Raw genomic sequence first — 24085 nt, 5'->3', positions numbered from 1 at the left:
AAAAGAAAAGACATAATGCCATCTTAACTTTTCCCATCGAAATACTGAAAAACATCACACAGAGATTAAAATTTTGGAATGTCATTCTGAAAATAAACAGAAACAAAAGTAACACAAAAAATTATCAAATGTACAGTAAAGTAGCTGCCAGAGAAAAAATATTTACTGGGAAAAGATCAGCCTTTTCATTTTCATTAAAAAAAATATTTGGCCAGGCGTGGTGGTTCATGCTTGTAACCCCAGCACTTCGGGAGGCCGAGGTGGGCGAATCACCTGAGGTCAGGAGTTAGAGATCAGCCTGGCCAATGTGGTGAAACCCCATCTCTACTAAAAATACAAAAACTAGCCAGGCATGGTGACATGCACCTGTAATCCCAGCTACTCGGGGGGCTGACACAGGAGAATCACTTGAATCTGAGAGGCGTAGGTTGCAGTGAGCCGAGATCATGCCACTGCACTCCAGGCTGGGGAACACAGTGAGACTCCGTCTCAAAAAAATAAAATAACATTTTAGATACTACTGTATTATATTTTTGCAAGGAATACTAATAATATCTCCATCATTTTACGCAAAAAGCTATAATTCCTAAGTAGCATTTTTCCTTGGTATTCCTTATTTCTAGAAATCATTCATTCAAGTCAGTCAGATGTTATTCTTGGCATTAATAAGTCCATTCTACTGATTTCTCCCTTTAAGGCAATGATTCTCAAACAGAAATATACATTTTGGGGAATAATTTTGAAAATACACATTCCCAAGTGCCATTCCTCAGAGACTGCTTCAGCATATATGGAGTGAAGCCTCAGTGTCTGTGTTCTGAAGTAATTCCTCCAGTGATTCTGATTGCTAGTTGAGAACCACTGCTTTAAGGGATTAATTACATACTTATTCTAATGATTAGAAAAGCTTTTATTGATCCCCCATTGCTGAAACTTTGTCACTGTGGGGCACACAGCTGTCAGTAGCAAAAAGGAAAACTCCACATTCCATTACTTACTGAAAAGAACAAGTTAGGCTGGGCACAGTGGCTCATGCCTATAATCCCAGCACTTTGGGAGGATGAGGGGGTGGATCACAAGGTCAAGAGATCAAGACCATCCTAGCCAACATGGTGAAACCCTGTCTCTACTAAAAATACAAAACTTAACTGGGCATGGTGACACACGTCTGTAGTCCCAGCTACTCAGGAGGCTGAGTCAGGAGAATCGCTTGAACCCAGGAGGCGGAGGCTGCAGTGAGTGTCACTGTCACTGCACTCCAGCCTAGCCACAGAGAAAGACTCCATCTTAAAAAAATAAGAACAGGCCGGGCGCGGAGGCTCACACCTGTAATCCAAGCACTTTGGGAGCCCGAGGCAGGCGGATCACGAGGTCAGGAGATGGTGGAGACCATCCTGGCTAACACGGTGAAATCCTGTCTCTACAAAAAAAAAAATTTTTTTTTTTAAATTAAAAAAAAAAAAAAGGTAGCCGGGCGTGGTGGCGGACGCCTGTAATCCCAGCTACTCGGGAGGCTGAGGCAGGAGAATGGCGTGACCCCAGAGGCGGAGCTTGCAGTAAGCCGAGATCGCGCCACTGCACTCCAGCCTGGATGACAGAGCAAGACTCTATCTCAAAAAAATAAAATAAAATAAAGTAATAATAATAACAAAGAAGAAGAAATAATAATAATAATGAAGAAGAAGCAGAAGCAGAAGCAGAAGAAGAAGCAGAAGAAGCAGCAGAAGCAGAAGAAGCAGCAGAAGCAGCAGCAGCAGCAGAAGCAGCAGCAGCAGCAGAAGCAGCAGCAGAAGCAGCAGCAGCAGCAGCAGCTAAAGACATCTGGTAAAATTCTCCATTCAAAGAACATGCAACCATACCTGAAAACACTTTTTATACATTTATTTTAAAGTGTATATTTAGGACAAATGGTTTTTAAAAATGTAAAAAAATAATTCACATATTAATCCAACTTCTATATTTACATGGTTCCTTAAAAGATTTTCAGTTTATTATTATCAAAAATGTATTTCAACAATCTCCACAGTACTCTCAAAAGTCAGGAATTTTAAGATTTTTCTAATAGAAAAATTTTAGTATTTATCTACAGAAAAATAATGAGACTAGGAATTATATCATATTTTAAAATATAACGTCTCAGCTATGCTGTGCCACATAAGAATAATCTTCACACTAAACTATAATAATCCCAAATGCTGGCATTTTCATTTAAGAACAAAGCACAAAAATATTTCATAGAAAAAAATACTTTGTCATAAAAAACATAGAAAGTTGAATGCTTCAAACAAAAATATCTGAGGTCTGATTTCACAACATCAAGTTTCCATATCCACTTTGTAAACATATACTCAGTATAGGTTACCAACTTAAATAAAGCCAGTTATCACTGAAAGAAGGCATAGTTTAAAAAAAATTCAGTGCAAAAATAAGTATCAACTAATCAACTGACCTAGGACAATTTTCATAAAAATCACAATTTGAATCCCATAATATAAAGTGATTCCTCTGAAGACTTTAATTAAAAATAAAAAGCTCTACAACAGCAATCAAGTTTTTCTTTTGTTACTATTCTCTAGTAAATGCTTTTTTTTGATTAGCTTTTACAATGTCATCAGGTGATGCTGATTTGAAGTCAAATGGTGTTATCGCTACAAGAGGACTTATTTCTTTGTCCTTTACATCTTGAACTTGTCTACTATAAAGAAAAGTCTTATAGAGGTCAAGGGTGCGTCGCTTGCAGCTTTTCAGTGGGTAACGAAGACACAGTGTTGAGGCAAAAGCTGAAGGTCTAGCAGCAAGGGCCTTGGTCCAAGAGAGAGAAAAAGGTGGTTTCCTGGTCAGAGAGCCTTTATTGTTTTTTTTATTATCCTTAGCAAGATTGGAATTCTTCCCTAGCTTTGAATTTAGAACTTTAGTTCGTGATGATGGACCAATGGATTGGTCTACTATAGGCTTTGGAACAAAATCTGGGTTTTTTATAAGGACACTAAGATCAATATTTGAATCTATTCCAGGAGACCTCACTTCAGATAAACTGACCTCAAAGGACTCTTTCCTAATCTGAGAGTTGTCTACATCAATTGTTTCTGCAATCAATTCAGAAAGTGACAAATTCTCAAGGTCTCTTGTGGGAGAAGCTTTATGAAATGCCAATGACGAGAGAGATCCTGTTAATTCTGATATTCCGGGTGAAGACTGACAGCGATTTGCTAATTGTGACAGAGGAAAGGATCCCAAACTTAGATCTGTGAAACTGGCAGATGACTGGTCATAAAGGTCAGATAAAGTAAAGCACTGGCTTATATTGTTTTCTTTGTGTTCCTGAAACAGTTCAGTGAGGGATGGACTTTCACACTGAGAAAACTGCAAGTTATCATTTTTTAAAATGTAATTCTCAGCACTTTGTTCAACTAAAGAAACACTTCCAACTTCAGTTTCTTTACTAGCATTTAAATGATCAACAGTCATATTTTCCAATGAGCTAGTTAAGTACAAATGATTATTTGAACTTCCTAAACTGTCCCATACTGGAATGTTTTGAAAATCAGATAGCGAATTATTTTGAATATATAAAGTATTATTCGGTGTTGTGCTCTTTATGATTACGGGCTTTAAATCTGGCATTTCTTTCAATGCAGAATCATCTTTGGAAATACATTCAGATGCATGAAGTCTCAACAAATCAGCATCTACGTTCTTTGACAGCAGACTTTCCAGACTCTCTGTAGATGATAATCTGACTGATGGCTGACTTTCACAGGAATCTCTTGACATATCATGAATTAGGTTAGCTAGTGAAAGTTCTTTTGTTAACTTACATGATTCTAGTTTCTTTTCACTTTTAAGTCTGTCAAGTTTCTTTCTTCTATGGAGTAAATAGTGACTTGGAACTGAAGAATTATGAGATAATCCATATTTTCCTACTGAGCTAGACAAATCAAAGGGTTTGCAACTATAATCCAAATGATTTGCTGACTGAGGATAAGAACTTTGAACATTATCAGCTGAAACTTCAGAAGAAAATAAGACTCCTTACCTTACAAGAGCCATTAATTTTCAGATGAATAGGTTGATACACGCAGAAGACAGTCACAGCAACCAAAAGGAAACATGAAATGAGGCATTTAATTACTAAATGCTTCTTTTGATTATGACATGAATAAAGTGATACTTGATCATTACTTAACATGAATACTCTAAAAACCAATAAGGGAGTATTACCTTCCTTTAACAATTTAAAGTACTCTTTATACTCTATTCACTGATAAATACAATGTAAGTCAGTCAATGTTCTAATTTTCATGAATTTAAAAATGTGAGGTTTTAACCATAATTAAATTATAGTCAGGATTGTCTCAAATTCAAAAACTTCTTTAAAAAAACAAAAGAAACTAGGTTCATTTTATTCTGTATTTTAATGTATTAGAAACAAATAAGCAAACAAATAACTCCCAGTAATTTCTACCATAATCTGGGATACACTACCAATACAAGATGACATATTACAGATTCATTCCCATCACAGCCAGTTAAAAGTGCCCATCTGTGGGCCCAGCATCCCCGGAAAACACTCTTATTTCATCGTAACAGGCTGTATGCAGCTTTGTTGTAGAAAAATTTAGCCCAAAGGTTACAATAAACACTGACATAAGTAAACAAATTGCCATACTCATACTGAGAGATAGCATGCCAATTAACATAATGCTACCACTTCAGTTCCCCTCTTACGTCCACTGAATTCCAAATTTCACCCCAAATTTTACAAATTTAAAATTAAATCTCTGGCTATAAAATGCAAAGTAGTATAATTATGATACTTATACCTAATTATATTTAAATTTAAAAAAGTATACATAATAAAAGCATAAAGGGATTTTTTTAACATTAATTAGCTGGCTGTTAATTTCCTCTTCCTATTTCACTAGAGTTTAAAAAAATAACAATTGAAAAGTTCTGTAAGCTACTAACAAGAAGAAAAAGATGTCTTGTCTTATCTAATTTTATTTTCACTCTGTTGTTAGTTATAAAATCAAGTAGTGAGGCCGGGTGCAGTGGCTCACACCTGTAATCCAAGAACTTCAGGAGGCCGAGGCGGGCGGATCCCTTGAGGCCAGGAGTTCAAGAACAGCCTGGCCAACATGGTGAAATCCCATCTCTAATAAAAACACAAAGGGCCGGGCGCGGTGGCTCAAGCCTGTAATCCCAGCACTTTGGGAGGCCGAGACGGGTGGATCACGAGGTCAGGAGATCGAGACCATCCTGGATAACACGGTGAAACCCCGTCTCTATTAAAAAATACAAAAAAAAAAACTAGCCGGGCGAGGTGGTGGGTGCCTGTAGTCCCAGCTACTCAGGAGGCTGAGGCAGGAGAATGGCGTGAACCCGGGAGGCGGAGCTTGCAGTGAGCTGAGATCCGGCCACTACGCTCCAGACTGGGCGACAGAGCGAGACTCCGTCTCAAAAAAAAAAAAAAAAAACACAAAGAAAAAAAAAATAAGTCAGGCACGGTAGCATGCACCTGTAATCCCAGTTACTTGGGAGGCTGAGGAAGGACAATCAGTTGAACCCAGGAGGTAGGAGGCTGCTGTGAGCAAGATCATGCCACTGCACTCCAGCCTGGGTGACACAGTGAGACTCTGTCTCAAAAAACAAACAAATAAACAAACAAAAAAAATCAAGTAGTAAAATAACCACAAAAACAGGCTACAACAGAAGAAAGGAAACTCAGTACTCATCCTAAAAATTCACAACTAGAAGATCAACTGATAATCAAAAGTTAACAATAACATGCAAGATTTTCTTAATAGCTCAAGCAAATTAAGTATTTTCTTAAAAGCTCAAGCAAATGAAAGCCTCTCTTTAGGCATTAACTATGTAAAACAAGTGAAAAAGAACAAGTAAAGGCATACCTTTTGCCATCTTTCTTGTAGATACTGTTCCCTCATTCTTGTCCTTCAAATTCTGCACTCTATCTTGTTCCAGAACCCCTGACAAAGCCTTCTGCACATCAAACTTGTTCTTCAGAACTGCTTCAATTAATATTTCATCTGGCACAGCATCTCCAAGTACCTCTCTCATGTGATCAAGGCACGAATAAAGACGAGCTAGAAAAGACAACAATGGTCAAAAGCTATACTAAATGGCGCCATGAAAGAACTTTTAATCTTCAAAACTGATTTTAAAATTTACAGCTGTACTAGAATATTCAACTCTCCTTTCTCTTTGGCAAAAATTATTTCTAATGATCACATTTTTATCTACAATATACCTTATCTTCCCTTATCAGAGGAACGATTTCGTTAATTTAAAAATCAATATAATAAAATGTCTCCTGAATAATAGTGACTAAATGTTTCTAAAAAGTGTACATTGCAGATCACTTGGACTCGGGAAGGGGAACATTACACACCAGGGCCTATTATGGGGAGGGGGGAGTGGGGAGGGATGGCATTGGGAGTTATACCTGATGTAAATGACGAGTTGATGGGTGCCGACGAGTTCATGGTTGCAACACACCAACATGGCACAAGTACACATATGTAACAAACCTACACGTTGTGCACATATACCATAGAACTTAAAGTATAATAATAATAATTTTAAAAAGTGTACACTGCACAGTATACATTAATATCTATTTTCAGTCACCAATGATGATGGTATCTGCATTGATCATTTTTCGCATGTACAGAAAGGAAGGGGTGAGTGTGGAACTATTTCTAATTTGTTAGTGAACCCAGTTACTCACAAAGTATATTTCTCATATTTCTCAAGCTGCTACCTTGTTTCCTTTTTGGCTAACTTCAGTTCTTCCCAGCTAACTAAAATAATCCTTAATGACTCTTTAAAAAAACAGCAAGATAACGTAATATAAAAATGCCATAAAAACAAGAAAGTCCAGGAAGTTAAGGGGAGGATAGGCTTTTTTTTTTTTTTTTGAGACAGAGTCTCACTCTGTTGCCCAGGCTGGAACGCAGTGGCATGATCTCAGCTCACTGCAACCTCTGTCTCCCAGGTTCAAGCAATTCTCCCACCTCAGCCTCCTGAGTAGCTGGGATTACGGATGCCCGCCACCACACCCGGGTGATTTTTCCATTTTTAGTAGAGATGGGTTTCACCATGTTGCCCAGGCTGTTCTCAAACTCCTGATCTCAGGTTTCCACCTGCCTCAGCTTGCCAAAGTGCTGGGATTACCAGCATGAGCCGCCACACCCAGCCAGCATTCACTTTTAAAATAAAAAAATTTAAGTCTGGAATTATCTCAGCTGTTTATGAATTTTAATTTTCTGATGACAGTATTAAAATTATTAATAATACTTATTAATGATGTAAAATCTGTAAGAGAAGAGAGGCTTTGTATCCCTAGAACCTAAAACAGTACCAGGTAACTAGGGGCCAATGAATAAAAATCTATGATATATTCCTTTATATTTTTGTATAGCACTTGCCAAGTTTCACAATACTTTTATATATATACTTCTTTTGTAATCCTCATAATAAGTCTATGAGCTAGATATATCAGGCAAATTCTAACTTAATAAAGATAAGATTGAAAATCATGGCACTACTAAGTCAGCAATAACCAAAACAGAATAGAGGTTTTCAAACTCCCTATTCCACAAAACCATTTCACAGAATGCAACTTATATTTAATTGTACATGCTCATATGCTTAACAAGTAATCTACTGGCAATACTCTTTCTTTAAAAAAAAAAAAAAAGGTATTTGATACTTATTTCATTGGCCCCTTAATTATTAACAATACATTCCTGAAATATTTGGGCAATTCTGCTTTGCTTCAATCTAAGATTAACTTTTAAAGGCTAATAAGCTATACTGGGATAATATTATCTCTTTGATAAATAACATCAATTATTGAAACTGTAACAAAATACTTAGTATAGCTAGCATTAGGGCCTCCTTTTTTTTTTTTTTTTTTTTTTTTTTTTTGAGATAGAGTTTCGCTCTTATTGCCCAGGCTGGAGTGCAATGGCATGATCTCAGCTCACAGCAGCCTCCATCTCCCAGGTTCAAGTGATTCTCCTGCCTCAGCCTCCCAAATAGCTGGGATGACAGCCATGTGCCACCACACCCGGGCAATTTTGTATTTTTAGTAGAAACAGGGTTTTTCCATGTGGGTCAGGCTGGTTATGAATTTTAAGTAGAGGTTATAGAGTTAGGCTAGCTTGGTTCATATCCTAATGCCACTTACTAGCAGGTACAACCTCAGGCAAGTTACTTCTCAGTGTCTCATTTTTCCTCTCTTGTAAAATGAGGGCAACTGTCCTACTTCATAAAGTTGTTGCGAAGATTAAAGATGCTAACACCTGAACAGTACATAGAAAGTACCTAGACAGCATTAGCAAAAATCAGCTACGATCATTATTACTGTCATCACTTACATGTAAGTCAGGTTGGAATGATTAACTTTCCTTCTCAAAAATAACTCTGAATTTCCTAACTCCTTAATCATTGTCCACTGAGGCATAGCAGGACAGAACTTCCATCCTATTCGTATCCTCTCTCCTTACAATCTTAACAATAATACTCTTTAAAAACACAATTATAAAGTGAGTGCATACAACAGCTACAGACTTTTATCCAGATTTTCCAACGTATTTTCAGAGTTGGTAAATTCCCTTTATTTCTTCTTTATCTGTTGTTTCCCTTTCTGCTTTCTACTTTTGTATATTCATGCTTTCTCTCCATTTTTGAGTTGGTTAGCAGCTGGTATATATTTTATTGATTAATTCAAAGATCAACTCCCAGATTCATAAAATTCCTCTGTTTTAAAATTATTATAAATTTTCTTTTTTTTTTTGAGACGGAGTCTCGCTCTGTAGCCCAGGCTGGAGTGCAGTGGCCGGATCTCAGCTCACTGCAAGCTCCGCCTCCCGGGTTCACGCCATTCTCCTGCCTCAGCCTCCCGAGTAGCTGGGACTACAGGCACCCGCCACCTCGCCCGGCTAGTTTTTTGTATTTCTTAGTAGAGACGGGGTTTCACCGTGTTATCCAGGATGGTCTCGATCTCCTGACCTCGTGATCCACCCGTCTCGGCCTCCCAAAGTGCTGGGATTACAGGCTTGAGCCACCGCGCCCGGCCAATTATTATAAATTTTCAATGTAAAAACAATCATGCCAAGCACAGTGGCTCACGCCTGTAATCCCAGCCCTTTGGGAGGCTGAGGCGGGTGGATCACTTGAAGTCAGGAGACCGAGACCAGCCCGGCCAACATGGTGAAACTCCATCTCTACTAAAAATACAAAAATTACCCATCTGTGGTGGCAGGCACCCACAATCCCAGCTACTCAGGAGGCTGAGGCAAGAGAATCCCTTTAAACTGGGAGGCAGAGGCTGCAGTGAGCCAAGACTGCGCCACTGCACTCCAGCCTGGGTGACAAAGCGAAACTCTTGTCTCAAAAAAAAAATTATAGAACAAAGCCACACTCCAGAGAAAGATCAAATCCCTGTGCTATCAACAAATGACATTATTGTTATACCTGGCCATTTTAGTTCTGCTATCACATCTATGGCTTGAGTGATGTTTGAAGCCATGTCATGTTTGGAACTTATTTATAAAAGAAGAAAGCCAAAATATAAATATGTTCATTAAAATGTTTAAGAGAGTTGAAAATATGCAAAAACTCAGAACCAATGACATTACCAAGTTCTATTTTGAAACTTAATTCACACAGATGTAAATCCTGAGTACACTTACCATTGTCACTTTAGACTTCAACTGGTTTTTTTCAAACCTTTTGAACTTAACATCTTTGTAAGTAAAGGAGTTTATGTATTCTAATCATAAGCTCCACATACAGCTTATCAAACAATTAAATCGTCTCAAAAAGGTCTTCTTAACAAATCACTGGAGTTTCTCTCCCATGGAAAAAAATTTTAAATGGGACAGTTCAATTAAAATTCCAGTCACTAAACAACAGCCATACAATTTTTCAATCACACAGTTAAATACACTCCTCACAAAACATAATAAAACATAAATTGTCCTTAATAGGACAGATATGTTTACATCATTACTGTTCATAGTCACTGTTATAAACACTCAGAACAAAACTGATAAATTCTGGTGTGTTCGGTTATTAATCATTTTCAGATAACAGATGCACTACTTTTTGCTATACCTTGATCAAATCCACTGAGCTGATGGTTTGAAACAGAATTGGAAGATTCTTTCAGATCTTCATAATCATATTCTTCTACAGGCTCAACGGAAGGTTTGTCACGCCGTGAATAAATAAACTGAGCAGCTAGAATATAAAATGACCAAAGAATGCTATGGTATAGTCATTTCTTATTAACTTTTTTTACAAATGTTAAAGTAAAAATTAAAAATTCTAATCAACCACCTATAGTTACCCACATTTCAAAATAAGGGAAGAAAACAAAAACAATATCGTACCAAAACATATACCCAAAATCCTACCCGAATGTGCTTACACTTATTAATCTCTTATAATCTTCTTCCTTCTCTGCCCCAATCTCTGAAACCATTCCACTCAGCCTACTTTCTCCATGGCTTCCAAAATCTACCTTTCCTATCATCTCTTCTTTGTATACTATTCTGTGTTCCCTGAAATTTTCTCTTCGATACAAGTATTTCAAACCAAATATCAAACCTCTAATTTACATAATTAAGAAAACACATGGTGGCCAGGCGCGGTGGCTCACCCCTGTAACCCCAGCACTTTGGGAGGCTGAGGTGGGTGGATCACCTGAGGTGAGGAGTTCAAGACCAGCCTGGCAAATACAGTGAAACCCCATCTCTACTAAAAATATAAAAATTAGCTGGGCGTGGTAATGGGCGCCTATAATCCCAGCTACTCAGGAGGATGAGGCAGGGGAACCTCTTGAACCCAGGAGGCAGAGGTTGTAGTGAGCCGAGATTGCACCATTGCACTCCAGTTTGGGTGACAAAAGCAAAACTCCATCTCAAACAAAAAAGAAAAGGAAGGAAAACACAAAGTTAATTTTCACTTCCCAAGAAGTGCTAATTTTGCCTGAATGTAAGAGTTCACAGAAAATACAGACTTTAATCTTTAAACAACTCATGCTTTCAATCACACACTTTCAATCATACACTGACACTGTAAACTAGGGTCATATACCTAACTTTAACTTTCAGACATCTGTGCTACTCTGCAATACTGTCAACACCATCACTCAATATATAACTGGGTATTTATATATATCTGATCAAGGAAAGGAAAGGCAGATTATCAAAATGCTGATACATGCCTGAGTATCATAAATGAAATACAAGTGAGCAAAAGAGAAAATCACAGGCATATCCAAAGTACTAACGCTTTCAGCTCTACTGGATGGCCACTGAACTGAATCCTGGAGACTGTGTTCAATTGTAAAGGAATAAAATCAAAGAATATGTTAAGAAGGACAGAAATACAGATATGATATTCACAAGGCAAGGTATTATTAGAGGTATTATCTAGCTTTCTATAAGAGCACAAAACATGTTAAGTTTATTGACTTGTGTATAGGTTATCAGGAAGATATTACTTATTAAAGGGAAGCTACATTCAAAATTTATAGATATACAATCACACTAGGGGTAGAGAAAAAGACATCAAAATGCATAGATAATGCATAGAACATAAAGCTGCAGTGTATGTGTAACACCTATACTCAGAAGGTTAAAGCATAAGCACTCTCTATTCATTGTAAAAGTCAATGGCCTTACAAATTAGGAGGGAAGGCAAAGAAGAAAAACCTAATGATTTATTTTAAAAGCCAAATGAGTAATACCAGACAACAAGCACTGTGGAAGCACAGAAGTAACCAATGAAGACTGGAGCATTATAATAAAGGAGGTAGGAATATAGGGAAAATTGAAGAGGTGGAAGAGATCCTGAACAAGAACAGAATAAGAGAAATATTAATAAAGAACAGTTGACAGAATTCAATCCATTCTATTATAATGCATGTTTCCTTAAAACAAATTAGCTCATGTCAATGGGCTTTGAAAGTGTAACATTGAGGATGCTTTAGTTTATGAAATTTTTCTCCCAATACTTCAAGGTTTTGCATCACTGCATAATAATAATACATATAAAGTCCGATAACACCAACCACAGAGAAATATTATACTGTAAGTATAATTGTATTGTAATGCCACATAGCTTCACATTCTTCCCCTTAGCTCAGTTTGGACATGTGCCCTGTTTGGGCAGCCTTTACTGCTTGGCTCTCCAAGGTCTGTGAGCATTTACAATATTACTCTTTAGTTTCAACCCTTTCTTACATCTCCTATCTCCTTTCACCATTTTTTTAAAGTGTAAAATCCTATATTTACTGGAATACTTAATAGGAAATTAATTTATCTTTTCAAATGTACAAGCATTTTTATTAAGATGATTATTTCTGTTAGTACTCTACAGGTGGAGTGGTTTGTCCTGATCTTATTTTTTCCATGTAATTCTGAAGATCACAAAGATTTTTAAGAATGCACGTTATGTTGCATATATCTCTATATCTCTCTATTTCCCCCCTCTTGTGTAAGGAGATAACAACACTGGTATAAAGTCAGCATGGCTAAATAGCAGAAGAGACATCCTATTTCATCAATTCTCTAAGAGGACAACTTTTTTTCACATTACAAATCTCAGAATTAGAGATGTGTCTTTCAATCAAATGACATCTTAGCATTACATAATACTTAGACTGATAGCTTTCAGTTTTAAAGTGGTCCTTAAAATAATGATATACCTTACAATGCATAGCATTTTAGATTTAATGTGGTATAAATGAGGCCCTTTGGTCCCTGGTGCTTTCCTGGCTTTAATAAACTGTGTACACTTTAGTCTAAAAGTAACAAACATACTTCCCCCAACTTCTCCTCCTACCCATGAAGTAGGAGGGAGAAACCCAAAACAAATTAAAAAATTAAGTGAGGCATGAAATCAGATGTTTCCCTTAACAAGTTTCAGTCAGGAAATACTGACAGGGAACAGGAAGTTTTCAATGTACAGGTTTCTCCTCTGCCTGCCAGGAGCTATTTTTTCTGCAATGGGGTCGGGCTGGTCCTGTACCACCACACACACCCAACACATAATTCCAACTCAGAAACCTATACTGTGGCCACTATTCTGGAAGTAGTAATGGTTGGATTTGCGAAGGGTGGGTGGGGGGAAGAGTAAGAAAATTCCCCCAGGAGAAACATTGGGTTGGTGTAAAAGTAACTGCAGGTTTTTCCATTACTTTCAAACGGTGGGTGGGTGAGGCGGGGAGCAGTCCAAACCTCTGAAATTGTACTGAGAGCCCCAAAAGCAACAAATACAAGAAATAATGGAGTGAGAGAAAGTAATGACGAGAAAATGATAAATACAAAATGCTATTCTCTAAAATTGTAAATCACAAACTTTGATGGAAGTGCTTTCTGAAAAAATGGACGCTTATAATTTTCAAAACTTAAGGCATTTTGACAAACATAAAAGTGCAAAGAATTCAAAACCTAACACCTGAAACTTCCTAAAATGGTTTCCTAAACACCTTAAAATAAAAATCACATGAGGCATTCATTAAAAATACAGCTTTCTAGGCTTCTTCCCCTGGAGATTATGATTCAGTGGTGCTGGAATGAAGCAGGAAATTTGTATTCCTAAGAATTATTCCGGCCAGGCACAGTGGCTCATGCCTGTAATCCCAGCACTTTGGGAGGCCCAGGCAGGTGGATCACCTGAGGTCAGGAGTTCAAGACCAGCCTGGCCAACATGGCAAAACCCCATCTCTACTAAAAATACAAAATTAGCCAGGCATGGTGGCGGGCACCTGCAATCCCAGCTACTTGAGAGGCTGAGACACGAGAACTGCTTGAACCTGGGAGCCACGTGGAGGTTGGGGTGAGCCGAGATCATGCCACTGCACTCCAGCCTAGGATACAGAATGAGACTCTGTCTCAAAGGAAAAAAAAAAAAAGAACTATTCCCAGCAGATTCATATCACAAGGTAAGATTAAGAAACACTGGTGACCTACAAGTCTTCCCTTTCTTCTGTCACACCAATACACCACTTTGTGGACCATGATCAATTATCTGCACAAAATACTAGCTCCCTTACTCAAAAAACTCCAATCAGTCGACACTAAAAACACAAAATTAAAAACTGTCTTTCACAATTTCGTTCCCATTTTCTTTCCTAGCCCTGTTTCCTCCTGCCACGTGCATTAATCCTGGTAGTCTGATGAAACAAGCCTCACTTACAGGTCACTGCTTAAGCAACACTGTTTCCTCTAGCTGGGATGCCATTCTTACTCCCAAATTTACTAGCTTCAATCCCAACTCCTTCCAGAAGCCTTCCCATACTCTTTCAGTCAGGGTTATTTTCTTTACCCACCATACTGTTGTAGCAAGTTATTTGAACAAGACTTTAAACAAGCTTCCTTATACCAAACTAATTTATAAATGTATTAGAATAACATTTTTCTTACAAAAAAAAAAAATACACAATAAAGGTTTGAAATTAGAATGGAGCAAATAAAGATTACTTCTAATCATATTCGCTGAAACAAAATACATCACCATTCAAATAAAGTTTTACATACAAACTTTTTGCTACCCCCACTCTTTGACATAGGTTCAATACTCAGTATCAAAGTCAATCTTTCTAAAAGAAAGAAAAGTTAACATTTAAAAATCACCATCCTAGGTTGGGCATCGTGGCGTACACCTATAACCCTGGCACTTGGGGAGGCCACCGCAGGAGGATCACTGGAGCTCAGGAGTTTGAGGCAAGCCTGGGCAGCGTAGTGAGACCAGGAAAACTGGGCTTAATAGAATTCAAAAAAATATACACATGCTGATGAATTTTAGAGAGAAATTCCAATTAATTGGTAAAGTCATTCAATTATCAGACTTCATTATACCATGAATATAATCAGCTATTCAATGACATTAGCTGCTTAAGAAAGGAAAATATTCTTCTAAAACTATTCATTTTTTATTGAAAATTACTTGGAAAATATACCACTAAAGAGGAAAGTTAAGTTTCTTATCTGATATTACTGTTATTTTTAAAATGTTTTGAAAATTTTAAAAATCCAAAGTCGTATGCTTTTGTTAAAAATACCAGTTTTTCACAGAAGAAACTCAAAAACATTTAACTATCTCCTGCTTTGATAAGATCAGTTGGCTTCTGGTGTGTTCGAAAAGTAACTCTCAAGAGTCAGACTGTCCTGAATACAAACCACAGGTAAGAGCCACATCAAAAGCTATGAGAGACACATGGATAAACTCTGACCCTGTCCTCAAGAAAGCTAGGCCATAAATGCAAATCTCAGAGAAACACCCTTTGAAGGTCTGACTTTCTGTGCTGTTAGCTTATTATTCAAGATAACATAACATTTATCCAGAGAAGCCTAAATGACTATATTAACCTGCAATATTAAGGTGTCTTTCAGTAATCCCCCATCTGAAAGATTCCACGCTTACACAAAGCCATATTCAACCAACTTCCAAGTCCTGTAGACCTCAACTCCTGTAAATTTTCTCTTGAATGTATTTCCAAATCCAGTGCTACCACTCTTGCCCTCAACAAATGGTTCTCAATGCATATCACGAGCATACCCCCGGTGGGCTTGTTAAAACATCTGCTATGCCTCACTCCCAGTTTCCGACTCTTGGGTGGAGTCCCCAACATTGCATTTCGAACAAACTCTCAAGTGATGCTGATGGTTCACTTTGAGAACATTGTCCTAAATAGCCTCATCTCCTCTAGATAAATACATATAACACTCTCCTAACGAGTCTACTTACATCTACCCATATACCACCTTTAATCCATTATCAATGTATTAGAGATTTTTTAACTCAAATCTAATATAACCATATCATCTTCTCAGTTCTATGAATATGCCATGCTCTCTAATGTGCTTAGAATGCAAGTGATGAGGATAGCACTACCAGACATCACTTTGTCACCTCTAATATTTAAGTTACCTAGTCAACTGTGATGCTGAATTATAGAAGCCCCAAAGGGCAAATGCCTAAGAGGTTCCTAGAAAAATGTGAAATTGTTTTATTCCTAAATCACTATAAAATGTCTTTTCTCTTTTGAATCCCTGAATAAGGAGCTATAAAGGAATGCTGCTTATTAAGCCATCTCTCAGCTTCTAACCTACCATCCTTTACTAAGCTTTGTGATGCTGGATTGAAGTCACTGCAAAGCACGTTTCTTCTTTGATACCCAGCTCCCTTTTAGGATCATCCAATAAGGAGATACTAAAGGGACACTGGAAAGCCAGAGAAGGCAGGCACAGGCTCCTCTCCCTTTGCTTCTTGTTCCAGTATCACCCCAGCAATACTCACTTCACCTTCCAGAAGCAGTTTCTTCCAGTAACTGCAATTAATATCCATTTTCAGTTTTTCGAAAACTCCCAGAACCAGCTTCAATCTGCCTCTTCACTCCCCAGACAACACAACCAGCCAGTAGGTTGGAATCCCCTCTTTAAAAGACTGAATCCCAGCTCTAAGATTCAGGGGCTTTCTGAGGCACCAGCATCAGTCATGCAGTGCCTCCCTGCCCAGAGGTCTGAGTCCTGGCCCCACAGTCCCTCTTGAAAACTTCAGAGGCAACGCAGCAAAAAACCGTCTCCTCAAGGTCTAAGTCACAGTTCCAAGGTGCCTCCACCAGCTTCTAAAAGGTGATGTCAACCTTGCCATTTGTTCCCCCAAGAACTAGGGACAGTAAAGTGCTTCCTGAACTTATTACCTTCTTGATACCCTGGTTGCACTTTTTGCATTCTTTGTTCTATAATACCTGGTTAACAACTTTTTATGTTAAATACTTTCTGATAAAATAACTGGTACAATCTTTATCTCCTAACAGAATATGGACTGATAACAGTGAAACATTAAAAGATGAGAAGAAAGGCCACGATTAAGCTAAATGAGAAAAGTACTTGACCAGAAGGGCAGGCCTGTAAATAAAGAGCTAGATGCATTTCAGAATAACCAATTAACAGGAAAAAGGTGGTAAGAGTAGATACGATAAAGATAACTTCTAGCATATCTATGCCTTTATAAAGAAAAAGAAATTATAAAAGTCAGAAGGGACATATTTGGTCAGAAGAGGCTAAAAATGGGATGAAAATAGGTACAGTTTATAAGACAGCCCAGCAGACTAGAAGGTAATTAAGACAAGGATGTCTTAGTCCATTCAGGCTGCTATAACAAAATGCCATAAACTAGGTAGCTTACAAACAGAAATTTCTGACAGTTCAGAGGCTAGGAAGTCCAAGATCAAGGCAGCCTGTGTGCGGTGAAGGCCCACTTTCTGGCTCACAGATAGCACCCACTTGCTGTGTCCTAACATGATAGAAGGGCAAGAGTTCTCCTTGGGACCTCTTTTATTAGGGCACTAATCCCATTTATGAGGGCTCCACCGTCACGGCCTGATCACCTACCAAGGGCCCCACCTCCTAATACCACCATCTTGGGGGTTAGAATTTCAACATGTGAATCTGAGAGAAACACAAACATTCAGACCATGGCAGAAGGCTCTGAAAGAAATGTTTATTAAATCTTTAAACTTGTGAAAAATGAGTTTTATAAATTACATTTATGCTACATTCAACTATAGGTAAATATACTATTATACCCTCTTTTTATACCATAGTAAATTTTTTTTTTCCATTTTTTGAGATGGAGTTTAGCTTTTATTGCCCAGGCTGGAATGGGGTGATCTCAGCTCACTGCAACCTCCGCCTCCCGGGTTCAAGTGATTCTCCTGCCTCAGTCTCCCGAGTAGCTGGGATTACAGGCACTCGCCACCATGCCTGGCTAATTTTTGTATTTTTAGTAGAGACGGGGTTTCACCATGTTGGCCAGGCTGGTCTCGAACTCCTGACCTCAGGTGATCCACGTGCCTCAGCCTCCCAGAGTGCTGGGATTACAGGCGTGAGCCACTGCACCCAGCCTATACCATACTAAAATTTAGCAGGGCATTTTAACCTGTGTAGATAGTAGGCTGAAATTTGGAGACAAGGGTAGTGTTAGGGAAATAAGTGAGAGGAGGATCAGGACTAATGACGCAGTCTTTGCAGGGAAGAATATATGAATGTTTTCCTTATATGGTGGCAGAGAAGAAATCTTTGGGCTGATAATCTAGAAGATACAGCTCCGATGTGGAATCATACAGAAATATGAATGCCAAATCCCTCTCCAAATCAGACTCCAAAAGAAGTCTGAACTACATATATTGGTTTATTTACCAGACTGTTTAACAATAGATAAACTAAAGTACTGTATAAAGGAAAGTCTATGCATAAGACCTCCATGTTTCTAACACTCAAAGGATCCTTGAGGATATAATGGCTGCCTGCCTCTAGAGGCTTCAGAATTTCATTATTGACTAAATTACCATTTTAGTATATTTAGATTAACTGCAGGATGCAAAGTATGCTGGGAAAAAAAAGCCAAAGTCTTTTTTATATTATTTAAAACTAAATAACAGAATCACAAGTTTAAATTCTACTCACAGGTAAAGAAATTATTTTATATGCCTTTAAAAATTAACATATAATTAACTTTTTAAGTGTTATACATTACAGTCTCACAGAACACTTCTAGTCCTTGAACGACTAACATTTACTTTATGTTTTTAAACACCAAATCAAAGGAATCAAATTATTTTTTAAAATTCACCTGTTGATGGCGAAATACAATAATCATCCTCTACAGACTGGCCATAGAGATCATCATCTTCAAAATCTAAAATAAAGACAAAAGAGATAAATTCATTTACAAGTTCTTTTTATATTCTTAGTTACTAGTGAGGAAGCATCTGAATCCTCTCCAAAATAAACTGTTTATCCAAAATTTAAGGAATCTAGAATGTCTATTTTCAAAAAAACTCTAAGAATTTCACCCACAAAATAGTTATCTACTAACTATATTTATAAAGACATATACAGTTCTTCAGTTGTTAAATTAATTGGGTTACCCAGGTCCCAAGTTTTCACCTCATAGGATCAAATATAATAATCCTATAAAAAACATAGCTGAGGTCAGGTACGGTGGCTCACGCCTGTAATCCCAACAGTTTGTGAGGCCGAGGTAGGCGGATCATGAGGTCAGAAGTTTGAGACCCACCTGACCAACATAGCGAAACCCCGTCTCTACTAAAAATACAAAAATTAGCTGGGCGTGGTGGCGCACACCTGAAATTCCAGCTACTCAGGAGGCTGAGGCAGGAGAATCACTTGAACCCAGGAGGTGGAGGTTGCAGTGAGCCGAGATCGCGCCACTGCACTTCAGCCTGGGTGACAAAAAGACTCCATCTCAAAAAAAAAAAAAAAAAGAAAAGAAAAGAAAAAAGAAAAAAAAATACTTAGTTTCTCCAGTGTTGACAAAAATCTGAAATAAACCATTTTTTTTTACCAAGTTCCCTCTATAACCAAAGCACGTCTCTTCCACAGAACTGACTAACATGGGGGTATACAATAGATCACGAAAGTAGTATTTCTTCATGAAGAGCTAAGTAGCATCCATACAAACCAGCTTACCCTAAACCCCTATGCTCACCCACTGATGGCTAATTGCCCTTTTTTTCCTGCTTCCTGGGATATGCTCTTTGCCTTGATTTTCCTAGGCCATTTCTTTCTGCTAGCTAAGGTTCTAGCTCAAATGTCTCCTCTTTGCACAAGTCTTCCCTGACCACTCTGGGTAAAGCAGTAAGCCCCTCTGCCACTGTTACCCTCCAGCACACTTACCCAATTTACAGAGTACTACACCTGTTCACTACATGAGACTATCGGCTTCTTCAGGGCAAGACTTGGTTTAGCCACCTAGCACACATGTGGAACTAGATTAATATTTGTTTTATCATAAATTAACAAATCAAACTAATTACAACTAAAAACCCACAAAGAACATAAATATATTTACATAAATTTCACTTCACAAACACTAACACCATGCCAGGGAGTAGTTGAGACAACTGTGGTATAACAGTGAACACATTTCGAGTTATCACTGCACCTAAAATCTGACAAGGTATACACCCAAGAAAATGGGCAATTACAAAACCACGTGGTAAGTGCCTGACGTGAGAAACACAGAGCAATTTGGGAACACACACATGAACGACAAAACTAGAACTGGGAGTGGGGTAGCCAGGGAAAGATCCCCAGGAATATAAAATCCAAACCAATCCCAAAGGATAGAGTTAGCTAATTTCTGAGGGTATTCATGCAGCAGAAACAGCATGCTCAAAGGCTGAGACCAAATGCTTACAGCAAAGAAAAATTAGATAAATGCTACTATTGGGCAAAAAGATACATGATTAAATAAATTATTAGATCACAATCCCAAGTTAATAAAAATTTATTTGAAAATAAACAAGGGGCCATTCACAAACAAAATATTTTCAGATACTGAAGACAACAATAGGTCAGGCATGGTGGCTCACACCTATAATTCCAGTACTTTGGGAAGCCAAGGAGGCAGGATCTCACTTGGGCCCAGGAATTTGAGTCCAGCCTGGGCAATACAGCCAGATGCTGTCTCTACTAAAATAAAAAAAATCAACCAGCCATGGGGCACATGCCTATAGACCTAGCTACTCTGGAGGCTGAGGCAGGAGGACTGCTTGAGCCCAGGAGTTGGAGGTTACAGAGAGCTATGATCATGCCACTGCACTCACACTGCAGCTTGGCCAACAAAGTGTGATCCCATCTCTTAAAAAAAAAAAACATAATGAGACTCTTTTTTTACTAAGTCAGCTTGTCAATGCTGAAATTGACCCTAAAGTGCCACCACATAAAAAGATGAAGAGAATTCTTTCCTGCAATCTTCGTAGTTTGTTTCCTCAATCAACAAAATTATGGAATATTTACTACATGTAAAGAACACTACGTCAGCCACTTAAAGTATGGATTTTGCCTTCCTGGGACTTTTAAATCAGTGACTGAGGCAGTCATGTAAAGTATTATATAAATTACAGAGAAAAACAAAGTGGGAGTTAAGTAGAGAAACCAATAGGTTTTAGAACACACACTCTCTCTAATGAGGTTGTATTACTTAAGAGAATTTTTAAATTATTATTCTGAGAATTCAAGAGAAAGCCTAACTGGGAAGAAGAGAAATAAACTGGACCTTGATAATGAGTACAACTTTTATAAACAAGAAAAGGGGATGAACCTCCTTAATGTTACAGGAACAGCTTGGTTATGATGTCACCAATTGTTCCAAAGAAACATGACAACCTGACCTCAAGTAGCCAAGGTGCTCCCTGAGGCCAACCACCTCTCCTCCATGAAGCATTCCTTCACATAGAAATCCTGCTTACTCCCCCCAATCCATTCTGAATTAAGTGTTCTCATCTGTGTATCCCTCCCATAGTGTTTTCTCAGTACCTTTTGTAGCATTTTTCATACTCTAATAATCTGTAACTGGTATAATCTTCTCCTTTTAGACTACCCTCAAATATCTTACCGTCAGTCCTCAAAGCTTAGAACAGTACTCTAAGCACTAACTTAATGGTGGTTGAGGAAATGATAAACAACTATTAAAGAAACGAATAATAATTAGGCCTATTCATGTACTTTATATTTGCAAAAATATCTCTCAGTCTAAAGTCATTTCTTAGGTGACAATGGTCCACATGCAACACCATCCATTGCAATACTTATTTAAAAGGGCCTCTATTCTAAAGTAACCACCAGAAAATTCACATGTTCTAGACGGACTGAAGTCACAGGTTCCAAATGGAGAACAGGGTGTTAGCTGCCCTCACTCTAGTTAGAGCACACTGATGTTCCATAATAATCTACTGGGGTGCCAACGACAATCACCAACATATTAAGCATTACATGTTCTGCACTTTGCAAAGCATAGGTCTTTATTCTTCTTCTGCATTAGTTCATACTTGTTTATATTTTTAGTTTATGTGATGCTTGGTGATGCCTATAGTTATCTACTGCATGAAGAGGGATGTGCTCCTCCTAAAAATAATTCTAACTCCTGTTAACTCCTACAGAACATTCATATAGACATTTCTCTTTTATTTCATTTTTTAATATCAAAAAGTCCTTTCCCATACACTCTTTCTTCTAGTACCGCCGTTTATTTACATTTCAAAATACATTTACATCAAGCATTACCAGCCAAGAACTGAGTATAAACTTCACGATCATCTGATCGACTCATTATTTGGGCCTTTTTAATATGTGTCTTTTCTACTGTCTCCTAAGTTTCCACTTTGAAATTTGTTGAAAAATAAATTAGCGCAAACTGGTTCTGCACTAAGTACGTATGGACACACAGAAAAGATTTACCGTGTAAATCTAGCACAGGTACAGGTCTGTTGAATGTAAGCATTAAGTCAATCTGTGTTTTACAAATAAGCAACGTTTCAAGGACATTTCTCAAAGGGGGTCTGAAAGAGAGGAGCTAGAAGCAGGCACGTGAGTGCCCGACATGGGAGGAAACAATGGAAGAGGTGATAATGCTTACGTGACTAAATATCACCGGATCCCAACCTCACCAATGTCCTACCCATATGACGCTATTCAGCACCTCTCCCTCCCCAAACAAAATCAACACCAGAGGGCAGAAATCATGACTTTAAAACGACGGCATTTGGCGGCACTAGAAGGCCTGTAATATTCCCCAACTGGGCTCTCCCAATTCCGACAGGGCACCACTGACGAGAAACTCACAGATTGAAGTAGATGCCAACGGGCTAGGATCCCAGCTGTAACCGCAAAAGAACGTCCCGGCATGACCCTGCCTCCTACCTTCATCGTAGTTATAGCCTCGAACATTCCGATGCCGGGCCATGACGGCGGAGAGGGCGTTTGCCACAGCCCCTTAACTCCTTCCAAAACACTCCGCTTAGATACTGATAAGGTGCCAACTGCGCCCTGGAGAACCCCCATGCGCCATCTTGGTTTCCCGCAAGCCTCTGCGCCGAGCGCCTGCGCAAGCGCGACGTCTTATCTGTGCACCGCGCGACGGCAAAGCCTGGGGGCGGGGGTCACTGTTCGCCTCCCGGAGGGCGCATGCGCACTGCTGCGCACGGCGGGAAGAGGGGAGGGAGCCTTTGGGCGTGGCCCCACCCAAAGGTTGGGCGACGGAGGGGGATGGGGAAATCGCGCCTCCTAGAACTGACTGGTTTGGACTAAATGTTGCAAGCGGGGAACCTTGACCTACTTACGCCAGCGTTCTGGATTATTTTACAAATGTGGTTTCTGATAACCTGAGAAAGCTATGTGCTCAGTAAGAGCAGGGACCTTGTCTTATCAAACTTTGATCTTTAATTAGGCACACAGTAGGCATTCAACAAACTTGTGTAAACTTGGTAGCAGATTTAGCCCAGGCCGGTGCGGTGGCTCCTGCTTGTAATCTCAGCACTTTGGGACGCCCAGGAGGGCGGATCGCTTAAACCCAGGTGTTTGAGACCAGCCTGAGCAACATAGCGAGACTCCGTCTCTACAAAAAATACAAACACTAGCCGGCCCCGTGATGCAGACCTATAGTCCCAGCTACTGAAGAGGCTGGGGTGGGGGGATCCTCTGAGCCCGGGCAGTCGAGGCTGCAGTGAGCTGAGATCGGGCCTCTCCATTTCCAGCCTGGGCGACAAAGTGAGAACTTATCTTAAAAAAAAAAAAAAAAAAGAGTCCAAGCTTTAGAGGAGGAAATAAGGCTATTTTTAAACGGGTATATATTATTAAATTGAGACTCTGCCTATAATAGGTCACCCTGCTTTCATATAATTTACAACTTCATGTATTCACTCCGTTCGGCATTAGTATCTCCAGTAAACAACGATTTGCCCTTAGCTATGTAAACGATTTTAGCTATATAAACGATATTTATTAGCATCATAAAGAGGGATTCACTGAACATTCATTGAACACATAATTGTGTGTAACATTGTATTAAATATAGGTTTTTAGACATAGCACTGGCCTTAGGTAGTAATGATGAATGTTGTTGATGCATGAATCTATAACCCACTATTAAATGTCCTCATTTCTTAGAACATAAAGTTAATAATGTTATATAAGAAACCAACCTCATTATACTGAACAAACCACTTCAGTTTTAGCTT

The 24085-nt window shown here is 38.6% G+C and overlaps 1 protein-coding gene across 4 annotated transcripts in view; it reads right to left on the bottom strand.

The window, feature by feature from the left end:
- The window catches only part of HBS1L (HBS1 like translational GTPase), a 93764-nt gene extending 70740 nt beyond the window's left edge, over positions 1-23024 (bottom strand). Inside the window, exons 1-5 of one of the 4 annotated variants that reach the window (XM_050787954.1) lie at positions 22770-23008; positions 18676-18741; positions 10144-10269; positions 5910-6104; positions 1867-4031 (exon numbers count right to left, since the gene is read on the bottom strand). In XM_050787954.1, the coding sequence (XP_050643911.1) occupies positions 2566-4031; positions 5910-6104; positions 10144-10269; positions 18676-18741; positions 22770-22812 (1896 nt within the window). In that variant the 5' untranslated portion in view covers positions 22813-23008 and the 3' untranslated portion in view covers positions 1867-2565. Of the gene's footprint in view, positions 1-1866; positions 4032-5909; positions 6105-10143; positions 10270-18675; positions 18742-22769 lie in introns of those variants that run through there. The other 3 variants (XM_050787952.1, XM_050787953.1, XM_050787955.1) reach the window with 3 other exon arrangements.
- Positions 23025-24085: the final 1061 nt, after the last annotated feature.

Source organism: Macaca thibetana, chromosome 4, assembly GCF_024542745.1.
Source record: "Macaca thibetana thibetana isolate TM-01 chromosome 4, ASM2454274v1, whole genome shotgun sequence".
NCBI lineage: Eukaryota > Metazoa > Chordata > Mammalia > Primates > Cercopithecidae > Macaca > Macaca thibetana.
Note: the sequence above shows the minus strand (reverse complement) of the source record. Positions and strands in the feature narration are given on the sequence as shown.